Source organism: Camelus ferus, chromosome X, assembly GCF_009834535.1.
Source record: "Camelus ferus isolate YT-003-E chromosome X, BCGSAC_Cfer_1.0, whole genome shotgun sequence".
NCBI classification, from domain to species: domain Eukaryota; kingdom Metazoa; phylum Chordata; class Mammalia; order Artiodactyla; family Camelidae; genus Camelus; species Camelus ferus.
In genome coordinates, this window is record NC_045732.1 from 7,858,265 (window position 1) to 7,870,352 (window position 12,088).

The 12,088-nt window shown below is 44.4% G+C and overlaps 1 protein-coding gene across 1 annotated transcript; it reads left to right on the top strand.

Moving 5' to 3' along the window:
• Nucleotides 1-5,056: 5,056 nt before the first annotated feature.
• On the top strand, nucleotides 5,057-11,870 carry LOC106730832 (odorant-binding protein). Its single transcript, XM_032475627.1, has 8 exons — nucleotides 5,057-5,213; nucleotides 5,718-5,854; nucleotides 7,159-7,230; nucleotides 8,197-8,288; nucleotides 9,315-9,425; nucleotides 10,391-10,492; nucleotides 10,698-10,749; nucleotides 11,663-11,870. The coding sequence occupies exons 1-7, from the start codon at nucleotides 5,112-5,114 to the stop codon at nucleotides 10,715-10,717; spliced, it is 636 nt and encodes a 211-aa protein (XP_032331518.1). The 5' UTR covers nucleotides 5,057-5,111; the 3' UTR covers nucleotides 10,718-10,749; nucleotides 11,663-11,870.
• Nucleotides 11,871-12,088: the final 218 nt, after the last annotated feature.

Consider the following 12,088-nt stretch of genomic DNA (forward strand, 5'->3'; position numbering starts at 1 on the left):
TTTGCCGTGCAAGGGGCTCACAACACGCTAGAGCCTTCAAAACCGTGGACACGTCTTGGGGATGGAACAGGGTAATTACACAGCCATGGCTTACAGAATAAAGGTTTGACAACAAATATGAAGAAAGAAAGATTGGCATAAAGTGTACCTTTCACAAAAGCATGCATTCTCATTCATGAACAAGCATCTAACACACTGGAGAGCAGCCTTTATTTTACACATATAGATGAATAAAAATATCAAGAGAGGCATATTTTTGTTCATTTCAGGCAGTCGTAGTTTTAGAGATTATTCATATATTGATTCAGAGAGATCTCATTTGTGAATTTAATTTCTTCCACTTTCTACTATGAATATGTCCAGCTACAAGGCTGCTAGATTTATTTCCAAATGTTTCAACACGACAGTCAGCACACAAGTAACAATTTTTATATGTCTCAAGTATTTCATAAGTCCTATAAATGGAAACGCCTTACCAAAGTGGCACACACCTCTAGAATACTCACAGAAACAACTGAAAGGACCTTCCAAAACACCTTTTTACTTTCTGTTCCCAGCACACTCCTGTCCCAGATACACACTCAACTCACTCTTCTAACTCTCCTCAGAGCTTCACTATAAACCCTTCCCTTTGGAAATTCCATCTTCTTCCAAAAAAGGACCCAGATACACTCCATGGTCCTGCCTTGCTTTATTTTTCATCCTAGAACTTAGAAACCGCTGAGATATTTGGCAAGAGTGGGGAGCTTGCTTATCTTCTGTCTCTTTCACAGGGAGATAACCTCACTGCAACCTGAAGTGAGTCTGTCTGGTTCCTGATGGATTTTGAGACTTGGCTGAGGTTCAGGATGAGACAGGTTCTAAATTCATATTAACTGAACGCAGACCAAATACTGGATAATAGCAATCTTGCAGAACACACTGTCCTTTTAATGCATATATGGATAAAAGTGTATTGTATACTGATGATACCGCATATATTCTACTAAGCTGTCAGAAAATAAAGGGAAAATCAAGTCACTCCACAGAGGACTGAGACTTTTCTCTCCCTGGGTGCACACGCCTTGAGAAGGGCTGTTCTGGGAGTCACTGTTCTTCATATTAGCTTTTGATCCCAAGGTGACCTTAGCTAATCCTCGCCCATGACTTAGAGCAGGGTGGAGGCATGGAAAAAAAAATTCCCTTTTAATTCACAATAAACATTTTGATCAAAGGCTATGTACAGGGACATGCTGATGGAAATATCACTGGAAACAGAGTGTCCATCATTCAGTAAAACACACACGCATGATGAAATGGGAACAAAGAACAAAGAGACACCAACTGACCAAGACCAACACAGGGACATCAAGTCAAAGGTAGAGACAGAAAAGAGACAAAGGGGACCCATTGTCCTGGAAGCGGCCTTCTCTGGCATTCATAGGATATGACATTTAGTCCTGCTCAAGCCTATTTCCGTAAAAGTTTCGAGAAGTTTCGAGAAGAAATATGAAGGTCATAGAGTGTGTCAGGTTTTTTTTTTTTTTAAATCTCTGTTTTGTTCATCAATGGATGAGTTTGTGGGATTTTCAAAGGCAAAGAATGACATAAGAAAAGGACGAGTGAGAAAATTTGACATCAGGTGTAGATGTTGCACCCGCCATTCACATTTAGTGTTTAGCTGTTCTTGGCTGAGGCTGTTGAAATCCTCAAAGTGTTTCCCAACCCCTGACATTTAATGGAAACATGTGGTCCTTTCCTGAGGTGCCCTCAGAAGCTGGGCTAAAAAAGCACAACCTGGCTTATTATTTAATACAAGACTCCCTATTCTCTGTGAATCAGTTTCAGGGCGGGACCCTCCTTCTTTCAACACCGACAACTGTGTGAGTGAACTTTCCCCATAACTGTCTTGCCCTTTCTTCAAGCACTTCAGGTACAACTAGCCCCGAGTGGGGGATGCTGGCCAGCTCCAGCTCCCTTCTAAACACACTTGACTCAGTCCCAACGGACCTTCAAAAGCCTTGCTTCGTTGGCCAAGGAACTCTGCTGACAAGAACCCTTTCTACTTCCACCATACGCCAGTGAGTGTACCTGAATGACCCCCGGACATGGCTCTGGACTCTAGGTCCTAAACAGGTCCTGCAGGGTTTCTTTTTACCAAATGTTCCCATTTACACGCATGGTTGTCCACATGTGCCCATCGAAAAGGGAAATCCCCAGAGACGAACACTGTCCCATTCATTCGCCAATACGGAGCACTGGGGTTGCAGCCAGGGACTATGACCTTGGGGAAGTGACTCTTCCAGCGGATGAAGACAGCTTATGGAAAGAAAAAATGCTCACAAAGTGGGAAGCAGAAGAGTTTTAGGATCGCGGGGGTAGCTATACTGTGGGCAGAGTAACTAGAAAACAGCCCAAGTCATCTCAAGTCCAGTGGGGCAGGAACAGAGTAGGAGAGAGGACGACTATCTGCAGAGGAATTAGGAAAAGAAGCAGGTCGTGTGTGGATGTGCAGTCAGCACAGGACTGAGGCTGCACTCTGGGTGAGAGCAGCTTCTTAACTCTTATTGACCAGCATTTCTCACCCTGACCACGGCTGACACATGCCTGGATAACTCTGGGTGTGAGAGGCTGTCCTGCACGCTGTATTCCATATAGAAGGATGCTTTATCTCTGCCCACGAGGTGGAAGGGGTCAACACCCACCTCTCCCACTGGGACAATCAAACATGTCACCACTGATACCAACTGGGTCTCCTGGGAGGCACGGTGAGAACCAATACCCTTCAAACAGCTTTAGAAAGCCTTCCCGGATCTGGTCAAACCATGGCTCCTGGCTAGGAACAGAGAGGTCCACCAAGGGGACCAGTGCTCTGGGGGACTCTGGACACAGGGCAAGCTTTGGGAAGCGGTCCCCACAGCCTTCTGCTGAGAAGTGTGCTGTGCTACCAGGTACAGTGACGTCTCACGGGGTCCTGAGTAGAAACACGTGGTCCTGGGACAACACTGAATACCCAGCATCAGAACCAGCTTCATCAGTAAAACACTCTGGGGATCTCTGAGCCTGGCCCCCAGTTGAGAGACACTGGGGGAGAGAATTTCCCCCGGATCAGACCTCTGAAAGTGGGCTTGTGCTGAATTCTCTCAACTCAGAGTCTAAGCACATTGGACCCTTGGTTAGGAATCCATGAGGGAACCAGGTGGGCCTGCTGGCCAGGCCCAAAAGCTTGCTTGCACGATTTAGAGAGGAATTGTGAATCTAAGATGTAAAAACAATGATCACAGAGAAAACAGACAAACAAGAAAGAAGTTGGCTGATAAACTGGGAGAGACGGGGTACAGATTCCAGAAAGATGGACACATTTAAAAGGAAAGACCAGAAACATCTACATAGGATGGCTTAGCAGTGTATGTGGATTAAAACCTTCATATTTGTGTAGGATGGTTCCGTAATTATTTGCCATACTGTCAAGGAACACTGTGGCTGCCATGAATTCAAATCAATTGAAATTAAAGATCTTGTGTCATTTGTAGGTCTGAAATAACGGATGAGCAGGATCCAATGACCAAGCTGATGCAATAATCTCTTAAGTAACTAACGTTTAATTCCTTGTGGACTGGCAGTTGGAAAGCTCTTCCCTAAGATGGAGTGACCTTGGTGCACATCCCCAGGGAACAGGTGTTGGTAGGACTCCAAAAGAAAAACCTGCTAATGTTGCGGTGAACAAGGCAGAGTTGGATGGAGTGAGAAAGGTGGATGAGGGGCGTCAGCTGAGACCATGACCCTGTGAAATTATCCCAATCAGGGAGGTAAGAGAACGAGTTTCAAGACATTTGCAGACATCAAAGGCTTCCCCCCTATAGACTTCACAGAGAAATACTGGAGAGGACAATAGACAGAGGAACCTGTGAAGCAAAGAGAAACTATAATATGGGGACAAAAATAAAGGAGAAAAAGAGGAGGTAACAGTGAAGGAAAAGTGTTGGTCCTTGTGAGTATGAAGACAAGCCTCAAACAGAAGGTGGAGGCTGAAGACCACTTTCAGCCAGGCTCTCCTCAAAGGTCAGACACCAAAGACAGAGATGCTGAGGCTGTGTGCGTCCTGGGAGCAGCTGACACTGACGCAGGACCCTGGGTTTTCTCTCTCAGATCAGTGGGACATCATCCTGAGAACCATTCCTAGAGTCAGAACTGAATATAACTTGAGAATCTATCTCATGAATCACTGGAAAAGAAAATGACCATGAATAAAACTTTGAGGAAGAAGCGAGAAAGAAGAAGGTCTTTGGCTGTTTCAGGGTCCTTGGAAATAACCAGAGGTGCAAAGATAGGAAATGCACTTTTTCCTTTGACACTTGTAAAAATCAGAGGAACTGCAATCAAGCCTTCTTGGTTGCCTGGAGAAAAAAATTGAGTCAATGAGCAAATATGTTAAAGATAAGATTGTAATAAAAGGGTTTGGGAAATAGAGCAATGAAAGTGAACTACCAGTGTGCCTTCCTCACGAGAGGCTGTGGGCGTCTGCATGGAAGGCTCCCCTTAGTGAGAAGGATGCCAGAGCCCGATGTAAAGAGGGGGAAGATCCTTGTTTATGCTGAGCTGTTCGTCCCCTCAGAGACTGGAGACTTTCCGAAGGTCTCTCAGGAAATCTCTGTAATCTTGTCAAACCAAACAGTAACACGTTTTGCTTTAGAAGATACCTTTAAAAATAGCTCCTCAGTGTTGAAGAAATCACATCCAATTTGCAGAATGTGTCCTGCACCTGTCCCGTTCTGGAATTCCAAGACAGACAAGAACACAAATCTCACTGTCCTTGCAACATCTCAACTGCACTGTGACTTCTCACTTGACCTGAAGGTCAAGATCGACTTAAAGGTTCAGATCAACTTAAGTTACTGTGAAATCTAATCTCAAAGAAAAACAACAGACTGGCCAGAAAAGCTCCTCCCTGCCAACCAGGACATCCTAAGAGGACGTCTGTGTAACCAGTGTCTTAGATTAACAACCATTGGCTCATTATGGGCCAGGACACAGACGGATACTATAAAAGGGGCACACACACAGGTTCTCTCCACCAACTGGCACACGGCACGCTCAGCTTCTCCAGGGGGAGGACTGGAAGAACCGCCAGGATGCAGATTCTGTTCCTGACTCTTGTATTTGGTGTGCTTTGTGCCGCCCATGGACCTCCACTTGGGAGGGATCACTCAAGATTCCCAAGGCCAGAGCCATCTGTGAGGACATTTTGTCCCGGTTTAAGAGTGTGTGTGTGTGTGTGTGTGTGTGTGTGTGTGTGTGTGTGTGTGTGTCCCCTTTGGGCTCTGCTTATGTGTATCCATATTTCTGTGCACCTCAACTGGACATCTACCTCCAGCTCAGATCTTCTCCACTAATTGGCACCAGCACTTCTGCTATATTCTGTCTGTATTCTCCACATCATCTATTTCTAGGCTGTCCTACACTTCTACTGTTCTTGTACAAGAGGAGGGGGGTCAGCCACAGACCTGTCCCACTGGGGCTCTTCCATTTCTCAGGGTGTTAAGTCAAACATCTGAAATATCTCAATTCCATGTTCTCCCTTTTTCTTGGGTTTTCCCATTATTTATGAGCCCTGCTTTTGTCCACTGCCAGGTAGGTAATCCGTGCAGATGCGCAGAAGTGAAGGGAAAGTCGGGACGGAGGGTGGTGGGCACAGTGAAAAGAGATGCGCTGGTCTCTAAGGGGATTTTTGCTTTCAGGTTTCAGACTGGAGAACGATTTATCTCGCAGCCAGTAACCCAGAGAAGATCAGCGAGAACGGCCCATTCCACACTTTTATGCGTAATGTTGAATTAGATGATGAAAATGGCATAATCACCTTAACGTTTTTTGTCAAGTAAGTGAAAATAACATGGAAGAAAAACTGACATTAATCTCTGAACCTGAGAGGGTGTGGCTTCCACATCTGCGGTGAAATGCATGCATTGGGTGGGAGACTGTGACTCCCGGGGGTCCTGTGGTTTAGACGGATCTACAGAATTCCTGAGTCAGGTCCAGGACCAGCCTCTAGAGGCGCGCCTGGGAGCCTTTGCTTAGAGGGAAGGTCACAGATGCTCCACTGGAGTCAACTCATTAAAGGGAAGAGGGCCAGTGGGGCAGGAACAAGAGGCTCCTGGTCTCCATCCCCACAGTCCTGGGGGCTGGGCTCCTTTATGCAGAATTTAGAGGATGTGGTTCCCCCTGGGCTGCAGAGGATGTGGGCACGTGGGTGACTAACTGGCCTCGACCCTGAAGGGCTGCCTCTCAGCGACTGACAATCATCGCTGAATGTATGAAGGTCACCGCAGCTCCCAGTGCTGCTCAGGCAATGTTCTCCACGTGGCAGGGGTTGTATTAGGAGCGTGCTCGCACACATAGATATTTTGAAAGGTAGAAGAATTAAGAAGACAACGAAGAGCTTCAGGTTTGGAGACAGTGGTTAAAACATATACAAATATATACAATTGACTGCAAGTTGTATATATTTGATAGTCTACTTATAACTAAATTACACCCACACACACATACTCATCCAACCCTAGTCGACGCACCTGTCAGCTGTCAGACATGCTAAGACCACATTAGCTCCCTCTTTACCATTTCCATACTTTCTGTGACCTATATTTAACTGATTTTTTATGGGGCTATAGTTTTTGACACAAAGACATGCCTATGTCTTTCAGTGGGTAATTCCCTTACACTGTTTTGATAGAAGATCTTGCGTTTTGGATACACTTAAACACATTTTTGTCTTTTTCCTTGCTCTTTTGCATTATGCGCTGTCAGAAATTTGGGCCAGGGTTGTGAAACAACGAATGTGTGTCTTGATACTTACCAGTTTCAAGAAACACCTTGTTACTTTCCTTTTCTTTCCCCAAATTCTAGACTTATTCATGTTTATTATGGTTTGAACGTGATCAGTTTTGTATTTCCAATTTATCTTTGGAATTTCGGCTCAGGTTTAATGTGTAATCAGGCATCCTTGCCACGTGACAGTTATTTGATCCTAGAGGACTTATTTCTTCTCTTCTGAATGTCACCTTGTTTACAGGCACTAAGGTGACATAGGGTCTTGGGAGGGTCAAACAAAGAAAATCCTAGTTAAATATCAAATTGTTCATTATTTTTAATCAAACAACTTGAATATGTTTTGTTTTTAAGGTCGGATGGAGAATGCGTAGAAAAAAACAGTCCATGGAATAAAGAGAGAAGATGGTGTTTACATCATACGTTGTAAGTATGATCCTTTTACGGGTAAAATTATGTTAGGGTTGAATCTTGGCCTAAAATTATTCCAAGAATTCCACATTTTAGAATCCTAATTCCACCAGAGATGAGAGTTGTAACCAGGCACTAGTCACTAAATTTGGGGGGCACTATATTTTGTCATGAACAAAGGCTTACCTCACATGGCTGGGATGGCCCCTCCCAATCTTGCATGTCGTGAATGACAGACTAACCACATGGACATAGAATTGTTATTTCAGGAGGTTCTCAGGTGCAAGAAACTATTTCTAGCTTCTTCCAAACAATCTTAGGTACTGATGTCTCAAGGGTGTGTCTTGAGTTTACACATAAATTTCATTCTGCAAAGTACACTTTTTGAAAACAACATTAGAACATCATAATCCATTCCTATACAGACAAGGACCTTAACTCCAAAAAAACCATACCGATTTCAAAAACAAAGCTGCTTGTTTCATAAACACCATTTGTGTTCAAAGCAATGAGGCTGGTGGCTGAGATTTCAATGTCTATGTTCTTTCTAACGGCCCTGAAAGCATTTCTAAATTTAGATGGCGTCAGGGGTATATAATTGATGAAAATTTAAATGTACCGATATGAGGTCCCAACCCTGGTGTAACAGAAGAAACAGGACAGGGGTTGTGCAAGGAACACAAATTAGTAAAATGTATGCTGGAAGGATTTCCCTACGTATTCATCAGTAACTTTATATATCAAGGGATTACCTAAATGAAGTTTTTATTTTGTATTCCTATATTATTATTTCCCTTTCACTGAATCATACATGCTTTTATGACTTTTCATTTAAATTTCCAAATTTTGGGGAATCCTTTGTGCCTGGATATTGACAAGGCAATTTAAGAAGGGAGAGGAAGGAACAGCTGGCCTGTTCCACAGTCTTTGGGACTGAGCGCTTGCAGGCTCCCAGCGTTGTTCTGGGGACGTGACGAGCAGCCACGGCCAGCACGGCACCAGCAGCGCCGTGACCACAGCAGGGGCCCCGGGAGATGCGCTTACCCTCATTGCCTGCCTCCCCTTCAAAACATGTACAGCCTGTTGTGAGACTGTCTGCAAACCCTCCTCTGTAAAACCATGGGGGTCACAGAGGTGGGGACTGAGAACCTGAGGACATGCATGAAACCTGATTGAAACTGTCCCGGTGGAACCCACGGCCCACGGACTAGGAGTGGCCTTGGGCAAGGGGACAGACCCGACTGAAAGTCTGAAGTTGTGCTGTTACTTAGCCTTTGCTCTGGCAGAAGCATGATGTTTCACGGTTCCAGAGAGTGGGCAATGGTACTTTCTGTTTGGGCGACACAGCTGGGCAGCTGTAAATCAGATCCTGATGAGCGATTCCAACGAGGTGTCAGGAGGGCTAGAAGGGAGAATGGATTGAGAGGTAACACGGAGTAGATCAGCGCTTGTTCTGAAGAGAAAAGTGGCAGGTGGACGGACGGAGCCGGAGGGGTCAGGTGCACCCCCCAGGGGTGTGCCGGTCACTGGGCGGTGGTCACTTCCTCCACATCCTGGCGAGCAATCCTGTCCTAACACCGACCCACACGGCGGTGGGCTCTGCGCATCTGTGGCGTCACACAGTGAGACTGCGAGACACAGGAAATGCAGTCATTCATGCACAGTGTTCAGAAGGTGCCTGGTACAGGGCAGCACACATAACACCAAGTGATGAGAGGTCAGCTACTTTTGGTCCCAGAGAGAAATCAACTCCATTGTTGGGATAAAGAAATATGCAGAGCTCTTGAACGTGCATGTGATAACATGCACATATCGATAAAAAAAAAGAACGTGTTGGCTTCCTTAGAACACATGTGGTAGAAAACACCATAATAAGCCTGCAAGGTGTGACCATGTTACCTGTATGAGAAGGAGGTGAGAAGGAAGCTCCTCCACACTTTCCCTGCCGTCTTAACGAACCGTAGCATCACTGCATGGATGCAGTGACACACGGACCAACACAGGTGCGCTGGTGGCTAACCCACTGATTAGCTAAATGCAGCTAATGCCCAGTCAATGAAGACGCATCAGTATACATGCCTGTTTTTGCTCACCCACAGATGCTGGTACAAATGAATTCAAAGTAATTCAAGCATCCGAAAATGTCCTGATAGCCTCTAACATCAACGTGGATGAAGAAGGCATGCAGACCACACTGACCGGAGTGTTTGGTATGTAACTCATCCTACTATCCCCAAGGTCATGTCAGGTAACAGTTCCACTGTCAGCATTTGTATTCAGAAAGTCAGCGTGTGCACACATAACTCGTTACCCACTGACAAGACCTACGTCATCATGTTCATTAAGGATGCTGGGACGTGATCTACAAAGAAAGTTAAAGGTAAAGAGAGGAGCTGGGAGCAGTGGGGAGTAACAGATCGTTTGACATTCCAAAATAAGTCCAAGGTGTTAAAATTTAAGAATTTTAAAAATTGAGTTCTTTTAGAAGCAGTTTCTGAACATGTCAACTAATTTCAAGCCATGGCTGCGATCCAGTTGACCTCAGTTTCTCCATTTTATGACACTTTTCTAATGCATTGTAAGCCCTGGAACTGAAGCTCTTAAAACAAATCTTTATCCTGTTCAGTTTCTCTCATGCCATGTTCTGACGAATGTGGACCTCACCACAGGTGACCACACGGGCTCACTGACAGGTGTGCTGTAGTCCCTGTGACAACAGGTGACTATTTCAAAAGTGCACTATGGAGAACTGTGGTTTGATTAAAGAATAAATCATCTCCCATGACTATGCGTCACAGGGTCAATGTGTTTCTGAGAGGCGAGAACGTAATTCTGGAATATTTGGACCCAAACAAGGTTTGAATGTCAGGTACAGATTCTAGGAAGCTGACAAAGAAGGAAATACTTTCCACATCTGTGATGAATTGGGCGCCAGATTCACGCAGGTCCTGATGACTCTTTGGAGTTTGGTGCTGATGCTGGAGAGAAAGTAGTTACAGACTCAGACTGGGTGTCCTTCTGAAGACAGGCAGCAGACATCTGTGTCAGTTTGAAACTCTGATAAAAATGTACCAAGTGAAGAACTGATCTGCACATTCAGTTTCTTATTCTGTATTCAGAATATTTCAGAGGTGCTAACGGGTGAAATTCTGCTTTACGCATGGTTATTTTTCAGCCAAGGGAGATGACATTGAGGACGAACTCTTTGAGACGTTCAAGGAGGTGACAATCGGCAAGGAGATTCCAGAAGAAAATATTCTGAAACTCATCAGTCTTGGTAACGAAACTACACTTTTTCCTGAATACATCATTCATGGGGGACGTAAATAGGCGGTCAGGAAACTAGTTGATTCATTTAAGATTTCTTTTCCATGGTGAATCTTTTTATAAAACCCATGACTTAAAAAACAAAACCTTGGACATATAGGGAAATGGTAATACTCGGTAGTTTTTTTATTCTTTCCCCTTTGATTTCCTGCCAGATGACTGTCCTGACTTGTGAATGAAAGAGAACTTCAACACCACCAACTGTAGGTAAAAATGAACTGCTGTTACTGCTGCTCTAGCAAATAAATCAGTAAGGACACACTGGGATTTCCTATGGGCCAGATGTTGTAGGTGACAACATCTTTTACCCCATCATTTAAATTATGTCACTAGAGAATCGTCCTGTTACATTAGGGTTATTTTCCTTCTCTTGAGCCTTACTACATTACAGATGAATGGCCAATTAAAGCTGAGCTGTTCTGGTGAGAATGCACCATCATGCAGGATTTACGCAGATGTCAGACCATAGAGAGAACCAGGAATTGCCAGAAGTTGTAGAAAACTAATTAATTTCCCAGTCAGTCCTGACCTGACGGCTGTCCACATACAGCCCAAGTCCAGGAGAACTGAACTTACAGAGAACTTATCACGACTGCAAAAGCAATGTTTAATTGTACAGAACTGACACAGCCTCACTGAAAACCTTCCAACCATGCTGTCTGAAACACACCTTGTTGTATATTTCCCTTCAGAACATGATTTTTTTTAAGGTGAGATCTTTAAATGCAAAGAAAAAAACCCCACCTGCTTACAGGTGAATATAATTGTTTAGTCAACTAAAGATGAAACCTGAAATTAGACAATAAAAGTGTAACTCAATCACAGATCCTGTCAATCATTATTAGATGAACCGTTCCATAAGCATACATCCTGAAATCACAAAAAATCCTAGAATCAATCCTACACAGGACAGGTCCTACCCTATGTACATCCTTGGGGGAATTCCCAGTGGATACCCACACATCAGACACATGAGGAGTAGTAAGTTCCACGTGGAATCTGCCCACTGGATTTACTAGCAGCTACTGTGTCCTTGGACAACCTACTCTCTGAGACTGAGCCCTGTCACCTGTCATACAGTCAACTCAACTAACCTCTGTCCTGTTTTATTCACCTACAGGACATGTCACAGAGAACCTCGCATGTCATCGTCTCCATGGAATCTGGATCAACAACATGGAGACAATGATCCTGGTTCACACATAACATCATCCATCTCTCTCTCCATAATCACACTTCCTTTCCATTTTGTCTCTCCTGCTCAGCGTTCATGTCTTTCTTGGTGGTATTTGATTTCTGAGGGTTCAAATAAATTGATTTAATAAGTACTCTGTGCATGTGCATCTGTGCAGAAACTCACTTAATTTAAACCTCACAAAGAGCAACATTAAACATCCAGGAAAATGTGTCTTTAATAGGACAGATGTCCCACCAGAGACAATCTGATAAGGGTTAAATACAGACGTCCTAGTGCTGTCCGGGTGAGAGGGAGAAAAAGGGCTACATAGTCATGGGAAAGGGGAGAGGACTATAGGCACTTTATGGC

What these genes read in the sequence shown, in the direction of transcription:
- LOC106730832 (XM_032475627.1), top strand. Translation starts at nt 5,112, where the DNA reads ATGCAGATTCTGTTCCTGACTCTTGTATTTGGTGTGCTTTGTGCCGCC. An exon ending in TGGTGTTTACATCATACGTT is followed by an intron (nt 7,231 to 8,196) that starts GTAAGTATGATC and finishes CGTGACGAGCAG; the next exon opens with CCACGGCCAGCACGGCACCA. An exon ending in TCTGAAACTCATCAGTCTTG is followed by an intron (nt 10,493 to 10,697) that starts GTAACGAAACTA and finishes ATTTCCTGCCAG; the next exon opens with ATGACTGTCCTGACTTGTGA.